General features: G+C 37.7%; 1 protein-coding gene and 1 long non-coding RNA gene across 2 annotated transcripts; both read left to right on the forward strand.

Moving 5' to 3' along the window:
- Window positions 1-7,667: 7,667 nt before the first annotated feature.
- LOC127534243 (uncharacterized) lies at window positions 7,668-15,327 on the forward strand. Its single transcript, XR_007942278.1, has 3 exons — window positions 7,668-7,986; window positions 8,078-8,202; window positions 13,375-15,327. It is a non-coding gene; the product is annotated as an uncharacterized LOC127534243 (long non-coding RNA).
- Window positions 15,328-20,459: 5,132 nt separating this feature from the next.
- LOC127534242 (zinc transporter 9-like) lies at window positions 20,460-21,052 on the forward strand. The gene has a single exon (XM_051948860.1). It carries the CDS (start codon window positions 20,625-20,627, stop codon window positions 20,940-20,942), a length of 318 nt encoding a protein of 105 aa, XP_051804820.1. The 5' UTR covers window positions 20,460-20,624; the 3' UTR covers window positions 20,943-21,052.
- Window positions 21,053-21,298: the final 246 nt, after the last annotated feature.

Genomic DNA, 21,298 nt, shown 5'->3' on the forward strand with positions numbered 1-21,298 from the left:
ATTGATGAGGCCTGAATTGATTATCTGCTGCTGTCTTATCTTAAACAAACACATCAGCTGTTGTTCTGCAGTCTGTCGCAGCTCTAAAATTAACAAGCAGAGTAAATGATATGTAAAGTTTAAATAACTTCAGTGAGATAGTTCAAGTTTTTTTTTTTGTCTCATCTTTGTATTTTGTGCAGTATTTTTGTTATTAACTATGGAATGAATCTAGAACCTAAAATTAAGTCTTACAGGTGGAGAAACACAAGCATTCAGATGGAAAAAAAACCAAGCTTTTGTTGGCAGATTTAGTGGAGATAATGAATAGTTCTGTGACAAACTGCAGTTATTAAGCCTCTCCCTAAAAACATACAAACAAAAACCGTATTGACAGGAAGTAAAAGAAACGGAAAACGTAGTCTACAAGATATTGAGTAATTTGTTGGTTCCTTGGATGAGTTTCGATCTGGATTTTGGTTCAACTTGGATTTCACATATCACTGCCATTTAATTAATCGCAAAACTTCTAAATAGTTGTGAAAAGGTTGTATTTTTAACCAGAACCTAGTTTCCTAAACCTAACCAAGTTGGTGTTTGAATTTAACCAAGCTTTGAATAAGGTGTTATGAAAATGGTGACCAAAGCATGATATTTTCTGAAACCCAACCAAACGATGAACAAAAATTTAAAATAAGTGAAAATAAAACTGAAGCCCAAGAATTAAGGCTCCATATTGGACGTGAACATCATTTCTTGTGTTGCTCTTTCAAAGAGAATGTCTTTCATATGATACCAGGGTCTTATATTTCAGTGAGTTATTTCAAAACAAAACATCTTTTGTAACTGTAAATGATCATAAAGTTTAGTCATTCATGAACAGACAGAAGAACTGGTTGGATTCTTGGATGTTGTGCAAAAGTGGTTCAAACCACAAATTTTGTTTACAGTACTTTACAAAAGATGAATATTGTTGACTGTTGGAGTACTGTTTCTCCTAGCATAATGTATACAGCCAAAATCATATGGAAATCCTTTGGGGACATTGTCATATCAATCATGTATTACCCTACGGTTTAGTTGTCCACATACGTTTCTGTGCAGCTTTCATGAGGCTTTGGACAACTGTGGAAATACAGAAGACGAAGAGCTGAAGGAACATTTGTTTTCCTGGAACTAAAAGTTTGGGGGACTTTTGGTGGAAACAGTTTGCAGTTTGGTGTTGGGGACCTCCAAGGCTCATTGAACTTCTATTTAACAAACAAACAAAATCATCAATCCAAGTTTACTTTGTTCTGTCACCAGATGACTACAGTCCCACTGATTCTCTCTGCAGAAAAAGTAAGACATTGGATCTGAAAGAAGTGTGTCTGTCTTCATCTTGACTTGACTCTCTCTGAAAGCCAGGAATAAAGTCCAACATCTTGCAATAATCTTGGACCTGGAGTTAAACTTTAACAGCTGCATAAAACCAGTTTCCATCTGGATCCTACATCTTAAAAATGTATCACAAGGTGAACTAATTTATGTCCGTTTATGCAGTAGGTCAATAAAAGTGATAATGTTAGTTTCTCACTGTTATACTGGGAGATCTTGACCTTAATATGTCATAGTTTGGCAAATAAGAACAAAAATAGCATTCATTTTAGTTAATTTCCAGTTTAACTAACAGCAACACAATACAAGAAGTGGCAAAAGGAAGAAGAGGAGGATGGTTGTCAGGTCTCTCTTAAAGAAGCTGTAGGAAGTTTTATAGTTTAATCCCAAAGTAATCTGAGTGTAATCTCTGCTTCTTATCCATTCAACTCAATACAGCAACTTGTTTAAAGTGAATCCTGTGACTGGACTGAAAACGTGCATAAAGGAGAACCAGAAAATGTGATTAAACCTCAGATCCTGTCCGAATTTGCTGCAGATCTCCACTAAAGGATGCCTTTCTCTGCAAGCTGAGACAATTAACGTTAACTTTATGTTTGTTGAAATCTCTGAATAGGAGGATAAAGGGATTGGAGGAGGTTTAAGGAAGTGGAGATGAATCTAAACAGGAGGAGCAGCAGGAGAGGATTCAGTTAAAGAAGACGTGAATGAGAAGAGGAATGACTTCATTCCTCATTTCCAGATCCAACTGTGACTTCAGTGACAAATTCCACCTCATATGCAAACAGCAAGACGTCTAAACTGCAGAGGAGTTCCTAGAGTTTATTTTCAGTGTTGAGTAAACTGCCAGAGAGAGTGTGAAGAGATAAATATAATGAGGAGGAAGCTGTGCTTGCTTCTTATCTCCTCAAACAGCAGCTTCATTTGCTGATAGCTGAAAGTCACTGTGGATATCTGACATAGTTTCTGTTTGTAGAGACTCTTGGCAACATTCTCAAACTTTAATCACAAACACAAAGGATTGTTTTATATGTTTGCTGTGTCAATAATGTAGAAACATGCAGAATAGAGAAGTTCTCTGCTGACACCTACAGGCAGAAACACAAACCTTCAGTGTGGAATCAAAATCAGATTGATTGATCAACATGGAACAAATCTGACTCCAGTCTCTAGTCTAGATTCTAGATCGGCAGCAGAACTGGTAAAAGACAAGCAAACCAAAACATATAGTGACTTTTCAAAGATATAAACAGATGCTTTAGTGTCAAGAATCTTTTAGGGTTCTTCATCATTTCTGCTTATCCTAAATACAACAAAGAGACTTGTTATTTTTGACCCTTTGAAAGTCAGACAAGATCCAATTTTGCCCAAGTATGCAAACCCAATCTCTACAACTTGCCTTTAGTGACATCTTCAATACAATAATGCCTCAGTATGTCTTTAAATGTTAGTGGATTATGCAAAACATTTCTTTAAAACATTTGACGATACACATGAATCTTTGTCACAACAAAACAATCATGAATTTAGGTTCTATCATAAATTTATGATACTGCCACCTCCATGCTTGACAGTATGTTTAGTGTTCTTGGGGTTAAAGGCCTCACTTGGGTCAAAAATATACAACAGTACTGCACGGTGGTGGCAGTATCATGCTCTGGGTACATATTTTTTGTGAATATTTGGTTAAATTTGGCGATTTTCACCTCATTTCAGCCCTTCTGATTTTAATCTTCTGATTTGTCTTTGATACCTCTGGACAGAATTGGTTCAGTCCAGCTAAATTCTTTCTGTCTCAGACTTGTTTCTTCATCAGTCCACAGGATCTTGATGGGTTTAAGTCAGGACTTTGGGGAGACCAGTCTAGAACTTTCATTTCAGCCTGATGGAACCATTTCTTTACCACGTCTGATGTGTGTTTGGGATCATTGTCTTGAAACATCCAACTGTGTCCAACATCAACCTTGTGCTGATGGTTTTAGGTTTTCCTGCAGAATGTGGAGGTAATCCTCCTCTATCATTGTTGCATTTACTTTGTGTAAAGCTCCAGTTCCACAGAGCATGATACTGCCACCACCATGCTTGGTGGTAGGTTTGGTGTTCTTGGGGTTAAAAAAAGAAGTCCCATCTTAAACTAGTCCTTGAAAGGTCTAAAACCAGGATCAAAATCAAACCTAAACCAGTCCAACAAATGTTCAGAACCAGTCAGAATACAGTCTAAAAAAAGTCCTAAAAAATATTTAAAAAAACAGTACAAAATCGGGACCAAAACCAAACCCAAACTACTCCTAAAATAGTGCAAGACAATCTGAAACCAGTCCTAAAATTTTAAAACCAGGACCAAAATCAAACTTAAACCAGACCAAAAAAAGTTCAGAACTAGTTAGAATAAAGTCTGAAACCAGTCCAAAACTGAAAGTGAAACCAGATTTTTGAAACAATATAAAAACAGTCTGAAAGAAAATCTTAAAACCAGTACAAAATAGGAACCAAACCAAACCAAAACTGCTCTGAAAAAAAAATCAAGACCCGCCCAAGAGAGTCCTAAACCAGTCCTCATCCAGGACCAGATCCAGAGTAAAATAAATCCTAAACCAACTTTAAATCACATCCAAAACCAGGAGAACCAAGACTGAAACCAAACATGAACCAACGGAGTCCAAAACCAGTCCAACATACAGTCTGAAACCAGTCCAGAGGCACTTCTAGAAAGCCCCAGAGCATGATACCGCCACCACCATGCTTGATGGTAGGTTTGGTGTTCTTGGGGTTAAACGCCTCACCTTCTCTCCTTCCATCTTTTGTCACTTGTTTCTGTCATTTCCAGTCAGAAGAAATCAGTTAATCAAATAAAAATTGACTATACAGCAAAATGTGGCATGACTGAATACGTTTGGGCTTTATGTGTTTAAAAACTCGTTTCTCCTGTCTGAAACCATGTTTTTATTGAAATCTGACATGATTCCACATTCTCAGGGGTTCTGATGTCATGAAACTCATAAAACCAGTGGAACGTTCCGTTAAGAACGTCCAGTTTTATTAAGTCACACATGCAGACGTGCTACCGTCAGCTGTTTTAATCCCAGCAGCCGATCTGACCCATGATCAGCTGTTTGGATGGATTTGAATGAAAGTCACTGGTGTGTGTCTGTGTGACATAATATTAAAGTTTTGTAATGCCTTCCATGTGACTCACCTGGTGACTGATCTAGTCAGCAGCAACAAGAGGCTTCACACACAGCAGATAGATAAAAAAAAAGGTCTAAGGGGTGAAAGAAAAGTATCAAGTAAGCAAAAGTCTAACATAATATCATGCATTTTTAAATAGTTTTGTTTCTTGTGACACTTTAAAGGACTAATCAGTAGTGGTTTGACCCCAAACTGGAGAAATACTTTAAGTTAAAATACAGGAAGGTGTATTGTTAAGTAGATTTTTGTTTGATGTTCCACAGAAGACATCAATTTTCTGTTCAATTTAATGTGTTATATCGGCATAACAGATTGAGATGATGATAAAACAATGTTTAAAAAGAGGTGTTTAGGTGGAATAAAGAAAATGAACAACATAGTGGTTAACAATGGTGGAGAACACTAAATATGTGTTTGTGCTGCATGTGATTTTTTAAAAATAAATGAACTAATGAAAAATTCCCCAAAACAAGATAGTATTTAATTTCAGTAATATGTCTTGTTTATGATAAGATACCATCTAAATTTTTATTTTGACTCTTTAAAATCAAAGTTTTTCTAAGCTTTAAGGATATTTCTAACATAACACTTGCCTGAAATTTCATTGTATATGAAAGTGTGCAATGACAAATAAAGTACCTGTGATCTGTGAACAGCATTGTAAAGTCTGCAGAATAATCCAAATTATGAATTATTCTTTGATTTTATTAGATTTCCTGATCACACATACCCTCAAACAGGTGTATTTGTAGTGTTTAAATGCAAATTAAACCACACTGATCTCCTGGAAACTCACTCTAACCTAAACCTAAATCTACATTTACCCAAGTTTACCGAAGTATGAACCTAACTCAGTAAAACTGAATATTTACATAACAAGGACTCTAGTTTTGTACCTAAAAGGAGGCAGATAAATTCACGATAGTGGATCACGTGTCCATCATGTCATTGTTTTGACATTAAACTGCTGTTAGACTATATTAGCAGCTCGGGGAACACTAACACTTGGTGCTTTTCATTATCATTGGATTAGCATCCGGCTAAAGTCCAACAGCTGTGGTGTTAATAAGAGTGGAGGACTGTCTTTATGAGGACCGTGGTGAGTTTAAAAACTTGGCAGTGACTGTTTCAGGGCTCAGATTTAGTTCAACCATCTCTGATTTGCTTAACGTTTCATAGCATAAAATACAGATGTTAGTAAAGATATGTGTGAAATATTACCTTTACATAACAACATACAAACAACATATTATCCCTATTCTTTAGCTTTGTCTTTCCATCTTTCATCCTAGTTTTCTTCTTTGTGAAAAACAGCAACAACCTCCGAGCAGCATCCTACCACGCTGAAAGTTTTGCTGACGATTTCGATCATGCATTCAGGCGGTCATGCTAGTTTTTTGTGCTGAATTATCCATTTTAAAGACGCCATTGGTCTCCCTGCATGGAAATCTTTCACTATTTTGAGCAAACATTGAAATATTCCTCACTCAGCTTCACTCTTATTGACTCTGATTGGTTAAAAGAAATACAAGCAAGACAGAGTGTTTGTTTTCCCTTTACAGCACAATAATAGTTTGGTGCAGTCAGACCATTCTACACTTCCCAATATTTGTTTAATATGCTGCAGGTGTAGCCACTAAAAGTACTAATCTGCTCCTCAAATAGTCCATGTATGTGACAGGGTGAGTGCATCTGGTCAAAGGCACATTGTATATTGTTGGGAGTTGCAACCTTTAGCCAAAAATACGAGAACCGCTCATCCAAATGGCTTCAAACTTAACACTGTGCTGCGTCAGATCTCCAACACTGAAAACCCGCCAGGTGTTTATTGACGGGTTGTCAATACAGGCAAAAGAGCAGACACATAAACACACACGTATACATGCACAAACACACACTGTGCTGCACTGGGAGTGTAAAGGCAGATAAGCTGTGGGTAAGATCCTGGTGCCTTTTGTTTAAGCCGTATGACATCTGTGACTGGATGTACAGTGATGTGTGCAGGTGTCAGTATGTATAGTGTGATAACACGACTGTGAACAGATGACAAGGACAAGAGAACGCCCATCCGGACAATCAAAACCTGGAAATACGTCTGTGAAGCCAAAACGAACGACCTTTGGAGGAGAGACACATTTAAAATCCAATAAGATGAGAGGAAAATGTGACAGTTTTCCTTCTACCAAAGTAAAACTGAGCATTATAAACACCAATATCACCAAAGCCTGTAGTAAAAACTCAGCAACATCCACTTTAGTCATCATAGCAACAAGTGGTGTCTTCACCAAACGTACCAGGAAATTGTAACCCCTAAAAATGGTATCTGGTTGTGGCTTGATAACAAAAAGACTACATTTCTCATCAGATGCTGCACTAGGAGTTGATGCCCCAAGCAAAGGAGTTGAAGTATCTCAGGATCTCGTTCGTATAAATGATGATTCGGATGACTTCTGCATATCTTGCTTTGGAGATTTTCTGGACAACTGATAGGAGACTATAAGGTAGACCTGGACCTATACAACCTTTGAATAAGAGACACATGAGAGACTTTTAAAATCCAATAAGTACAAGCAAGATCTGGAAAGTGTCTACAAAAGTTGATAGCTTTACTTCAACCAAAGCTAAACCAAGCTTCATAAGCACTAATACCACCAAAACCTGTAGTAAAAACTCAACAACATCCATTTTAATCTTGGTAGCAACAGGTGACGTCTCCATCGAATGTACCAGGAACTGCTATCTTTGAAAAATGGTATCTGGTTGAGAATTTCTGTATTTCTAGTTTGATGCTGCACTATGAGTTGATGTCTCAAGCAAAGAAGTGGAAGTTTCTCTGTATCTTGTTCACAATTTGGACAATTTCTGCACATCTTGCAGCTGGTATGAGACGATGAGGTAGACCTGGACTATAGATTTCAATTTGCTCAATAAAACTCAACTTTATTGCAGAGAAAAGGCTAACTCCCTTGATTCAGTGTAGTTTGTTGGTTGTTATAGCCCAAAAAGACTCATGTATCGGTGCATTATGTAGAGTAACTGTTCCTTTAATATACAATACATGATGATGACCAGCAGAGGTCGCCCTACTTTCATTTAGCAGAAAAGGAACACAAAAGAGAAAGTGGTAGAAGTGAAGAAAATGCAACATTAGATGATACAGTAGGATTTGAATTTACAAAGAAACTGGTGAAAAATAACAAAAAAATAAGATGTGAAAGGAATAAAGGCAGAAAAATGAAGAGAGGAAGATAGAGAGAGGAAGAAACAGAGATGGAAAAGAGGGGAGGAGTTAAAAGAGGAGATAAAGAGGATGGGAAAAGAGAAAGAAGAGGACAAGAGTGGGAACACAAAGAGATGTGAAAGAAAGAAAGAAAGAAATGATGAGGAATCAGTGATTAGAGAAGCAGACAGTAAAGAAAACAAGGAAGAAGAGAAACAGTAGTAAGTAAAAACCAGAAAAACTTTCCTCATCTTTTTTTTGGATGATATTCCTGCATCTAAGTCGTTCTTTTGTTGTTATTGATTATTACAGGAGATGAGCGCAGCTCGGATTTACGACAAACAGAAGCTGAAGACGTTTTGGGAGCAGAAGATCGTTGAACACAGCGAGCAGATGGATGAAGAGGAGGCTCGGAAAAGGAGCAGCGCTTTGGCTCGGTAGGAAAACAGAAACATCGGAGTTTAACTAGTAAGTCTGGAAGGTTGCTGCTGGAGGTTTGTAGTTTTATAGAGAAAAAAAACTCAAATTTATGAGATCAGAAACATGCAGAGCTGCAAACAAACTACAGTAAAGAGAAAACTGGTAAGTTGTATAGCATCAAAACTAAAGGATAGTTGGGATCTCCTGAGCAGCTTCAATGATACATTTTGGAAAAGTTTTAAGCCTGATAGCTTATTTCTGTTTCGGATTTTACAGGAAAGATGCAATAGAAAATGTTTTACAGCTGCTAAAGAGAAGCTAAAATGGGAGAAATATGGTTTCTCCTGCCACTCTTATTGATTACAATCACAGCTAAGAAGAAAATTAGTTTTCTGACGTCTAGAAGCAGATTTCCGCTTCAGGGTTTGATGTCAACTTTGGTAAAATACGAATGGCCCAGCGTTACAGATTACAACACATCGATGTTCTAAGGGAAGAGTCGGTTTGGAAGTGGTGGTGCTTTGGACAACAACCTGAAACCGAAAATGCTGTGAAGCGAGAAGAATCAGTGTTTTTAGTGTCGTTAAGGAGGATCTCTTTTAACCTGCTAGATCACCATGGTAACTGATGCTGCATGGCTAGATCACTGTAATAACTGACACTGAACAACTAACCTGAACAATATTTGGATTAAAGTCGGCTGCAAGAAGCGTCTCTTTTTCGATTTCCAGCTAATTTTCTGACTGTTCAGATTCAAACCTGTTGATCTGTATGCTAACAAAACCACTGAATGAAGCCGTGTAGTTACGACATTTGGTGATCAACCAAATACTAAGATTATTCATAATTTTAAGTTTTCACCAAATTGTCAAAATTGATCTGATTTGTTCTAAAACTTTTGTTGAATTTGAAATAAACAGAAGAATCTTTATTAGTAATTTCAGACATTTAGACTCAACTGTTGGAATAGATTTTGAGTTTTCTACTCATTTACCCAAAAGTGTATTAACAACAGAGCAGAATTTTGAGTTTTAGTTTCTTCAGGAGCTTTGACTGATAGAAGACTGTGATTCAATTAATGGAAAACTTGTGCAAAAATAGTTCTTTTCATCACAATAATTCAAACAGACAGAAGTTGTTACCCAATTTGGGTGTAACGTTTGCTGCATTCCAAGTCAACACTAGTTAATTTTAGACACTTCATGAGTTTCTCAACTATCAGAAGTTCGCCCACAAGGTCTTGACTCTGTTCCTACAGTTCAAAAACAACATTTTCATCTTTTTGAAACATAAAAAACATGCAGAGTTCACTTGAAAGTAAAGATGACTGTAGTTTCAGTTTGGCTTTAAGGTAAAAGAACAATGATATATGGATTAATCAAACTTGACGTAATCAAAGCTGTTGAAGCTGTGAGAACTGAGCTTCTGTGTTTTTGGAAAGTACTCTTTCTTGTTTTATGCATCATCTTGGAAACATTTATTCAAATTCAGGGTGACATTCAGATTCTGTGAGCTCTAATGAAATTCTAAGCAAAGTTTGTTCTTTGAGGAAACTTTTGATAAACAGTTTATGAAGACGGATGAAGGGTAAAAAGAAAAGAACATTAGGGACGAACTTCATTACCGTCCGTCTCTCTGCGTCGTAACTCGATTAGTTGGGAAAATGCCGGAGTCGTGTTTGCAGCTCGTCCGTCTGTCAGCACGTAGTAGCCTGAGAATGTTGATTAGAGCAGCTCGGCTTCACGTCTGAATCCCGGAGATCAGCGCGAATATCCGAGGACGGACAGGCAGATTAACGGACAGAACGTGCTGACAGACGGGCGCGAGCTAACACAGACACAACAACTTTAATCTTGCAGTTGAAACACTCTCACACAAACACACAACGTTCGACTTTTTCCGTAACATGATTATCCTCGACAATGACTGAAGATCGAGTTTCTCTGGATGTCTGCACGATTCATTTAAGCCCGGGAGTTCTGGTGTCGGGGGAAACACCGGCCTCAGAAACACTCTCAATGGTCTCTAAACGTCTTTAACTTTGTGCTTTAAACTAATACAGAGGTTTGTCTGCTGTAGTAGATGTACCAGGGAACGATGAGATATGCCCTACAGGAAAGTCTTTCTGCATCACCAGGTTTAGATCTGCTGCGAAACTGTTGTGCTTTAATGGGAATGAAAAGACTGTAATTTCCCTCCTGGGGCAAATGTTGTTGGCTTAAACGGTGCTTTAAATGTTTAATGAAAAATCTTTTAGCTCGTGTGAATCATTGTTTTGCAGCTATAAAATATCCATATTACTGTCTAAAGCAACTCCCAACTGCACCAAAATGTTCAAAAGCTCCATGTAAACTAAAGTCTAAAGAACATGTGGGGGTTCACATATGTTCATTTTCATATTGTAGCCTTTGACACTAACCAGATTTTACACATGTAACCCAACTAAAATGGGACACTGAAATAATTTTGTTGGCCATCAAGCTGTCAGTCAAAGTGAGCAAGCCAATGGCAGCACACCTTGGCCCCGCCCTTCACCTGTGCAGCTGAGCTGATGCATGCAGTCAGTCAGACCAAACCCTGGAGGAGCACATGGCCAAGCTGAAGCTCGCAGCAAACATTGTGTTTTCAGACCTGGAAAAGACTGGAACCTGGACTGACTGACAGACTGACCCCACTCAGGATGGGCTGCTCGGCCTTTTTTGAGGCTTGATGACGGTGAGCTACCAAACCCTGCAAATCCTGCTTGGTGCAGGCCTCAAAGCCTGGCTGCATGACTGCTTGGGTGGTAGGAACATACTGTGCCAACAGTTTGCCCTCTTTATTCTTTTTTTCCTTGAGATTTAGAGAATCTTCAATGGACTTAGTAATGTGAACTTTATGCATGGTCTGATTATTTTGTGAACTTAAAGGGTTGAAATGTGTTTGCGTAAAGCGGATACTTTCTGTTTTATTTTTATTCTCTAATCTTTTCGTTTAATTGACTGTATTTGCTGTTTTCCTTGATTTACGTCAAGTGTTTTTGTTGAGTAAAAAAAAAGAAATGTGTTGTTTCATTGGTTTTCCTCCAGTTCCAGAAGCCGTATCTAAGCAAACAAGTCCTGCTCTTAAAATGATTTATTGTGTTATGGGATAGTTGTATTAGCATATATGTAATGTACATTTTTGTTCTTAATTTTCATTATTAATTATTGAATCATACGTGTTACACAAACTATGCTGCTAAATCAAGAGTTTGAGCTCGATGTCTTTTCATACTTCATAAGTCAAACTTCGTCAATGAGTCAGTCGCCCTCAGATACCAGTGATCTGTTGTTTCTTCATTTGTGCTACTTTTCTCTTTAAAATACCCCAAACATGTTCTACTGGGTTCTGTTGGACTGGTGTGTTGTGGTTCTCATGCTCTGCTTCATCTTGTTGGCCAGTATTTTGGTTTATCCTCAGACATTCATCTATAAATATCATTTTTTGCACTCATTCAGCTCCGTATCATCACACTTTCACCTCTGTTCTTCACTGTCAGGTTTATGCATTCACTGTGGCAGTCCTAACCATGTTTATATCAAACATGCTGGACTTTATGATCAAATTAATTTCTGTCTCATTTGCCCCAGTTTTCCTGTTATTTAACAACTTTTCATCTTTTAGTTTTGTTCTGAAAACCAAGCAGGACTATTTTTCTTGGATGTTGCTCATAAAAGTTGATGTTCTGAAGTGTCCTACACACTTCTTTTTTCTCTCAAAAGAAACTCAGATTTCCACTGATAACCTCTATTTCAGTTCTCATACATCTGACGTCTGTTTTCCACAGCTAGATTGTGCAAATATGACAGTTTCCTGAGTCATTCTAGGAGGATGATCACTGTACTACAGCTCCTTCTATGCCTCCTGATTACTGCTGACGCTGTGGTTCACTGAGGTTTTACTTGATCTTCCTGTGTCGTTTGCACTGGCTTAAACTCGCTGTTGAGCGAACTTTGAAAGACCAGTTCATACAAAAGTGGTACAAAAGTGGTTCAGTGAATGTCAAACTATGTCTTCCTGTGATGTGTATGCGTCTTTCAAAACAGTGTTTAAGTTGGAGAAATATCTACTGTGTGAGAACGGACACTACAGGCAAGCCATTTACAAATTAAGAATCGGTAACAACAGACTTCAAAAAATTGTTGGACGTTATAAAGGAATAGATAAAAAATTTCGTTTGTGCAACCTTTGCGATGAAAGAAAATTTGGAGATGAATTTCATTTACTGTTTGAATGTGTGAACCCCGATGTTGTGCGTTACAGGACACAATACCTACCTAATTTTTATGTAAGGCATCCTTCTATGTTTAAATTTATATATTTAATGCAGAACGAAAATACAAATATTATCTGTAGGCTCGGTGCCTTTTTGAAAAATGTCCTACCTCTGTTAAAGTAATATACTTTGCCATGTTTTGTTTTGTTTTATGTAAATGTTTGTGCTCCAAACCAAAAATGGTCGTGAGCCTGAAATTAATAAATGAAATGAAATGAAATGCATCTTTGCGAAACCTCACAATCTGATTTTTCACTTGCTTTAGCAATTATTATATGGAGCCATGATGCGGACAAAGACAGACATGGTCCAAATGTCCAAAATGGAGAAAATTCTGGTGTTTATACGTCAGTTTATAGGAGTTTTCATTGCAGTTAGGTTGATTGGAAATCACAGTTGTACCTCATTTAGTTAATTTTCTGACTTTTGTTTCAGGGATTACATGTGTATTTTGTGGCATTGGGGGAAAATGGTCAATATAGTCTTTCTAAAGTATTTGTTTTTGATTCTTTCTAAGAGGAAATACTCCAGTGTTCTACTTAGAAGTGTAGAAGTGATATAAAATGATTGAATCATTGGACATTCACTCTGTTGCATACAGTTTGTAAATTATGCCAGTTCAGTTGGTTCCATATTTTGAGCATTTTACTCTCTTTTCTAAGTATTATCACTGTTCTACTTGGGTTGGCATTTTCCCCAAAGCTTTCTTTGGATTCCTACTTTGCATCAACATAACTCTGTAGTTGTGATTGTCTTGACAGAATCTTTTCTTATTGTATCATAAATCACAGTGTTGTGTTGCTAACCCTTGTTTATCTTTTTAGAGGGCTGTCTTCGTCCTGAAAAACACCTCCTAATTCTTTACCTCCCTCCTGTTTGTCTGTTTGTGCAGACTGAGGCAGCAGTGGGTGGTCCAGTTGGATCAGAGGAACCAGCACCAGCAGAGTTTCTTTGAGGAACGAATGAGACGAGCGCAGAAAACCCAGCAGAGCCTCAGAAAACTGGATTCAGTCTGAAATCGACGAGGAGAAGGTCACGAAAACCGACTTTCCCGCTCACCAGCCTGCAGGCGAAGTCAGTATAAGGTTAAAGAAAGATGTAAGGTCAAAGAAAATGTACAACTCTTGGATAAAATTGAGGAAACAGTGAAGTATCGAAGGTGAAAAAACATGTTGAAGAGGAGTAATGCTGCACTTCATTCCTGCCTGGTGCTGTTGTGTAATCAGTACTGCATGGTTTGTGTTGTTGTTAATTCTTACCATGTAATCAGTGATCTTTAGTAAATAATTTCTCCTTCAGATTTGGTGATATACATGCTGTTTTTGACATTTTAAAGAAATTCTGTCAAACTCAATTGATTGTGAAAACGGCTCTTTATTATTCTGTTAATGGTGGCCGCAGACCCACCTAGACGCCAATAATCATCCTCTACATCAAAGTTGGAACATTTAGTTGTTTTTTCTCTGTGAAAGTTTGAGATGCATGGAGAAATCACAATAGAGCACCATCTAGGAGATGTGAAATATAATATATGAAATTATATGCGATTTGATTGTGAAAATGTCTGTTTCTTCTGTTGGTCCTAGCAGCAGACCCACCTCTGGTTACCATGAGAATCCTCCAGATGAAACTTGGATTGTTTCATTGTTTTTTCTCTGTGAAAGTTTGAGATGCTTGGAGAAATCACAAAGGAGAATCTGCTAGTGGATGCAAAATATAGTATAAAAATCCCATGCAAGTTGATTGTGAAAACGGCTGTTTCTTCTGTTGATGGTGCAGACCCAAATCCAAAATGGAAGTTGGATTATTTAGTTGTTCTGTGCTTGTGAAAGTTTGAGACGCATAGAAAAATCAGAAAGGAGCACCTGCTAGTGGATGCGAAATATAATCTATAAAATCATATTCGATTTGACTGTGAAACGGCTGTTTCTTCTGTTGACGGTACTTGCACACACACCTCTTGTTACCATGAGGATCCTCCACATGAAAGTTGGATTGTTTGGTTGTTTTTGTTGTCTGTGAGAGTTTGAGATGCATGGAGAAATCACAAGGGAGCACTAGCTAGTAGATTTGAAGTACAATATTGAAAATCTCCTATTTTTTGACTGTAAAAACGGCTTTCTCTTGTTGATGGTAACTGCAGACCCACTTCTTGTTACCATGAGGATCCTCTACATCAAGGCTGGATTATTCAGTTGTTCTTTGTTCCCTGTGAAACTTTGAAACACTTGGAGAAATCACAAAGGAGCGCTGGCAAGTGGGCACAAAATATAATATATAAAGTCACGCATGATTTGATTGTGAAAACTGTTGTTTGTTCTTCTGATGGTAGCTGCTGACCCATCTTTTGTTACCAACGATGCTCCTTTACATAAAAGCTTGATTATTTATTTTGCTTTTTGCTCTCTGAAAGTTTCAAATGCATAGAAAAATCAGAAAGGAACAAATGCTAATGGATGAAAATGTAATGTGGAAAATCACGCACAATTTGATTTGACAATTGTTGTTTCTTCTGCTGATGGTAGCTGCATCCACTTCTTGTTACCATGAGGATCCTCCACATGAAAGTTGGATTTTTTTGGTTGTTTTTGTTGTCTGTGAGAGTTTGAGATGCATGGAGAAATCACAAGGGAGCACCTGCTAGTAGATTCAAAATATAACATTGAAAATCTCAAGCTTTTTGACTGTGAAAATGACTGTTTCTCCTGTTCATGGTACTTGCAGACCCACCTGGTTTCCATGATGAGGCTCAGCATAAAAGTGGATTATTTTGTTGTTTTTTTGTTCTCTGTGAAAGTTTGAGATGCATAGAAAATAATTAGAAAATATATAAAATCACACACGATTTGACTGAAAACGACTGTTTCTTCTGCTGATTGTAGCTCTAGACCTAAATCCAAAATGAAAGTTTGATTATTTAGTTGTTTTTTGCTCTGTGTGAAAGTTTAAGATGCATGAAGAAATCGCAATGGAGCATCTGCTAATAGATGTAAAATACGATGTATAAAATCACACACGATTTAAGTGTGAGAACGGCCGTTTCTTCTTTTGATTGTAGCTGCACATCCACTTCTTGTTACCATGAGGATCCTCTACATGAAGGCTGGATTATTCAGTTGTTTTTTGTTCCCTGTCAAAGTTTAAAACACTTGGAGAAATCACAAAGGAGCGCTGGCAAGTGGACGTGATTTGATTGCGAGGTCAATAAATTAATTAAAAGTCTGTAAAACCTTAATTAAAAAGAAAACAGCCTTATATTTTTAACATTTTCCAGGTTTGCCTGTGTTTTCGACAACAGATTGAATCTCGTCATATATGATTAGATAAGATGAAGTTTATTAATCCTGAATTTGTCAGATATTGCTCAGAAAACAAGATTCCAAGTCCGATACATGACTGCAAATAAAGATAGATAAGCTAAAATAGGACTTGAACAGAAACGTAAGAAATAATACTGGAAAGGATTCAGAGGAGGTAAACTAATGGTACACATTTTTATAAAATATTGTGTAAGAAATTGAAATATTACTGAAACTTGCTGCCCAGACTGTTGAGAAAAGTAATGTTGCTGTTCAGTTTTAAACGTTCGATGTTTCCGCTTTGATTCCTGCAGAAAGAACAGATAAAAACCAAGTGTTACAAATCTGCTCTGTCTTTCTTCACTCAGTTCTTTTCAATTTGCTGGAAGGGTTTTGTTCCACCTGAAAACACTCCACAGGTATTCTGTTGGATTAAAGCCAGGGGACATACTTGGCCGGATCGTGTTTTCTTTCTTCTATTTTTCTCTTCTTTAGAAACTGGTGTGACAGTTGGATTGTGTTTGGATTGGTGGAAAATTTCTCTCCTGCCAAACTTTTTTTGACATCTATTCATTCAATATTTGGGTAGAAAACCTTGCATTCATGGTGCATCTAAAAATGCCATCTGCCTGAACTCATTTATTTTGGATTCTTCTGACCGAACAATGTGCTATCAATATTTGTCAGGCTTCTTTTCATGCGCTTCGGTAAAGTCTAATCTTGCAGAGGTTGACTGTACACAGACTACAGCACCAGTTTCCACAGATAATCCTCGTGTCAAGTCAGATGCACATATTGTTTTTCCGGTGCAGAATTGAGTAAACAGTGAATTATTCATGGTGTCATTTTCATGGATGACCTCCGCACCTCCTGTTATTGGTAGCGCAGTTCCTCCTGCACCTCCTCACCACTGCAGCAGCTGTGCTTCAGCTCATGTTTACCCTCTATCAACCTGGTTTCTTACAGGGTGTTATCACACTGGGAGCAGAACACAACCAGATAGAACTGAGGTGTTCACAGGTTCTCTTAGGACCTTCTGCATTGCACAGCTGAACTGACTTTTGTTGCATTACGGTTGTACTTTGGGATCTATGCATATACTATACCACTGTACAATGTATATACTATACTATACTATACATAGTATTCTTTACTGTACTATACAATTCGATATTATGCTGTGCTATACTATGCTACGCTATGCTATATTATGCTATGCTATATTATGCTATACCATGCTATATTATGCTATACTATGCTATATTATGCTATGCTATATTATGCTATGCTATATTACGATATACTATGCTATATTATGCTATGCTATATTATGCTATACTTTGCTATATTATGCTATACTATGCTATGCTATGCTATATTACACTATACTATGCTATATTATGCTGTGCTATACTATGCTATATTATGCTATGCTATATTACACTATACTATGCTGTATTATGCTATGCTATATTACGCTATACTATGCTATATTATGTTACATTATGCTATGCTATATTATGCTATATTACGCGATGCTATACTATATTACGCTCTACTATGCTATATTACGCTATGCTATACTATGCTATGCTATATTATGCTATGCTATGCTATACTATGCTATATTACACTATGCTATGCTATACTATACTGTACTATTTGATATTATACTGCACTACGATCTACTATATTACACAATATATTATACATAGTATTATATCCTATACTATGCTGTACTATTCTCTACTATACTATATTATATGTATTATTCTATACTATACTATTTGATATTATACTACACTATGATCTACTATACTTTACAATATTATATTATTATACTATTTTATATTATACATAGTATTATATCCTATACTGTGCTCTGCTGTTCTATACTATATTATATGTAGTATTCTATACTATACTTTATGAGGAACCGCATTACAGATTGCTTTTCAATAAAACATCCTGACAACATTCCTTGATAATACAGAAAGAATGTTCTCAAACCAACTTTTGCACAACTTCCTCAGACTATATTTAGAATTTAAAAAATCCTAGCATAGGTACTGTGCAATTAAAAAAAAAAATGAGTCAATGTGATTTGGAGTCACTCAACATTTGAGTGACATTTCTACTATTTTATTTGTTTTACTGACATTTTCTCTGTTCTAAAGCCTGTTAATAACATGTTTGCAGCTCTATGTGGATGTATTTTTACCCAGAACAAAGACACTCTGCAGTTCAGTTGGAGAACATATCACCTCCCACACAACCACACCACCAATATGTGCTCTAACATCAGACATATGGCTGGTGAGTGTAACCTTAAGACCAGAGTCAAACACTGAACTGCTCTTTTGTCCTCCATCAGTGAACTCGCTGCTGCTGCATAACTGTGTGAAACTCCAGGAAGCTCGAATCCGGCACATTATTTGTTTATTTGTGTGTGAAACTGAAGGAACAGTGTCTCCTGCAGGGCTGTGACAGTCTGTTCTTGGCAAAAAAAAAACTGCCCACACACCAAGAAAAAAAAACAGAAATGTGTTCAGCAATAGTCCAAAGCAGGCAGCATGTGCCAATAAGCAGCCACACTTCACTCCCACGGACATGTTGTTGTTAGCTGGTTTGAGGTCAGTGCATTAGTGGACTGTGGAGTGTGTCTGTTGTATTAATACCAGTTAGGAGTACTTTGTGGTGCATCCACACAGTATGCAGTGCTGGAGAACAGTGTGCGACTGAACTGATTGTCAACATTCATGAAGCCTCAAGAAAAGTAAGAGAAAAATAATGCACCCAACAAAGAAAGATGCACACTACTGTTGAAAAGTTTAGGGTCTCCCAGGCAATTCCATGTTTTCCATGAAAACTCACATTTTTATCCATCTGCTAACAGAACTGCACAAGGGTTTTCTAACCATCAATGAGCCTTTCAACACCATTAGCTAACACAATGTAGCATTAGAACACAGGAGTGATGGTTGCTGGAAATGTTCCTCTGTACCCCTATGGAGATATTCCATTAAAAATCAGCTGTTTCCAGCTACAGTAGTCATTTAGCACATTAACAATATCTACACTGGATTTCTGATACATTTAATGTTATCTTAAATGAAAAAAATGCTTTTCTGTCAAAAATAAGGACATTTTTAGTGACCCCAAAATTTGGAACGGTAGTGTAAATTTCCTTAAGAACAGGACAGATGGTTTATATACATGTATATCTTTGTATATATAAGCAGTGTAGTCTCGAAAGCAAGACTGTAAACAGGAATATTTACAGTGTTCTTGGAGTAGTCTGAAGTGTTGTCAATTAAGTTTCCCAACATAACGAGTTTTCAGATATTTGCTTTTCTTCTTTCACAGAGAAGTGACAAAAATGATAACACAACTGCAAAAGCTATTTTAGAGATCAGTACATTGTGAGTAAAATGGGGTCTACAGTTCATACCATGTCTGTAGATACTATGAATGGTATGAATTTTAGTGGATCTAGGTTTGTGTTTTATTTCAATGCTTTTCAACCCGATGTGACGCACAGTGGCAATATCCCAATGTGAAGCATGGTGGTGGCAGTATCATGATGTGGAATTGCCAAATTGACCCACAACATAAACAGAAGGTGGAATTTTTTTCAAAAAATGGTTCTGCATTTTCGGTAACTCTAGGTTTTGTTTTCTAGTGTGATAAAATTCTCTTTTCCCTTGATGTCTGATCTGTTATTCCCAGATTATACTACGAAACAATACAGGAAAGCACGGATGTAGTCAAAAATGTTGTCTTCTATAATATTAATTTAATATTTACATGCATTGCTGTTCATGTTGGAGATTATGGCTATGATAATGTGATATTTCTCCACAAACCGACCATAAATACTTGTGTCCGTCATTGGAGTAGCAGTACTTTTACTTGAGTATAGTTTGTGGATTCTCTAAAGATTAATGAGGAATTATCTGCATATAAATTAAAGCAACAAACACTCATATATGCATACACAATGTTTAATGACAGTTGATAATGAATGATTGGAATGTATTAGGTGGTTAACTTGCTGTTTGAGATGTTTCCTGAACATTACGTGGAAGATTGATTAGTCCACAGTGTGCTGATGTTGCTGCAGTTCTTCCAGTGACAACCAGAGAGCAGCAAGGCACAGTCAAATACTCACCCAGCAGCTGAGAAACACCAGTTTTGTGATACTACAGTCAAGAGTATATTTTGTGTTCTCACATTAATCCCTCATATCCATCTTAATACTGCAGATACACAGCAATAGTTTTGACGACATTGTTGCTTCGAATACTGAGATTATTGTGTTTTCTTTCTGCAGTCCATGCGCAAAGCAACTTCTATAAAGAAAACAATGTATTTTTCTCCTTTGGTGTGGAAGAACTGCACAGATCTCTGACTTTTACCGCATCCAGAACCTCTGAGATGAACTGAAGCCCTGAAGAGCTCCTCAACCATGGTTGATGCTGCAGCATCAGCGTTGGACTTGATTTAAAAACATGAGTCCAAATGGGAGCAAATTTCTGTTAGAAAAACGTTAGGACCATTTTCCTTTCTCAGACTTTAAAAAAGTTGAGCAGGGTTGACATAAGGTGACTACTGAGGAAAATCCATGATGCTGCCACCACCGTGCTTCACATCATGATGCTGCCAACACCATGCTTCACGTCATGATGCTGCCCGAGAGAGAAAACTCAGGAAAGAGGTGGAGAGAGAATACCAAGAGAATATTTTTCGGAATCAGCAGCTGTTGAAGGAATACAAAGACTTTTGGGGAAACACTAAGCCACGATCAGGCAAGAGGACGACATTTCTCCAAGGGCCGGGGAAGATGGTCATGGTTGCTATTTGCATCAACGGGTTGAATTTCTTCTTTAAGCTTCTGGCTTGGGTCTACACTGGATCAGCCAGCATGTTCTCTGAAGCCATCCACTCTCTGGCTGACACCTGCAACCAGGCCCTGCTCGCTCTGGGAATCAGCCAGTCGGTCCGCAACCCCGACGCCGTGCACCTGTACGGCTTTTCCAACATGCGCTACATCGCCTCTCTGATCAGCGGGGTGGGCATTTTTATGATGGGAGCGGGCCTCTCTTGGTACCATGGCATTATGGGATTGCTTCACCCGCAGCCAATTGAATCTTTGTTATGAGCTTACTGTATTTTAGCAGGCTCTCTGGTGTCTGAAGGAGCCACACTACTAGTTGCCATCAATGAGATAAAGAAGAGCGCCCATCAGAATGGACTGTCTTTTTATGAATATGTAATCACCACCATGCTTCACATCATGATGCTGCCACCACTATGCTGCACGTCATGATGCTGCCACCATCGTGCTGCACGTCATGATGCTGCCACCATCGTGCTGCACGTCATGATGCTGCCACCACCGTGCTGCACGTCATGATGCTGCCACCACTATGCTTATCATCATGATGCTGCCACCACCATGCTTATCATCATGATGCTGCCAGGTCAACATACTGTATGTTCGTCAGTCATCCTTAA

The sequence above is a fragment of the Acanthochromis polyacanthus genome, chromosome 5, assembly GCF_021347895.1.
Source record: "Acanthochromis polyacanthus isolate Apoly-LR-REF ecotype Palm Island chromosome 5, KAUST_Apoly_ChrSc, whole genome shotgun sequence".
Lineage (NCBI taxonomy): Eukaryota > Metazoa > Chordata > Actinopteri > Pomacentridae > Acanthochromis > Acanthochromis polyacanthus.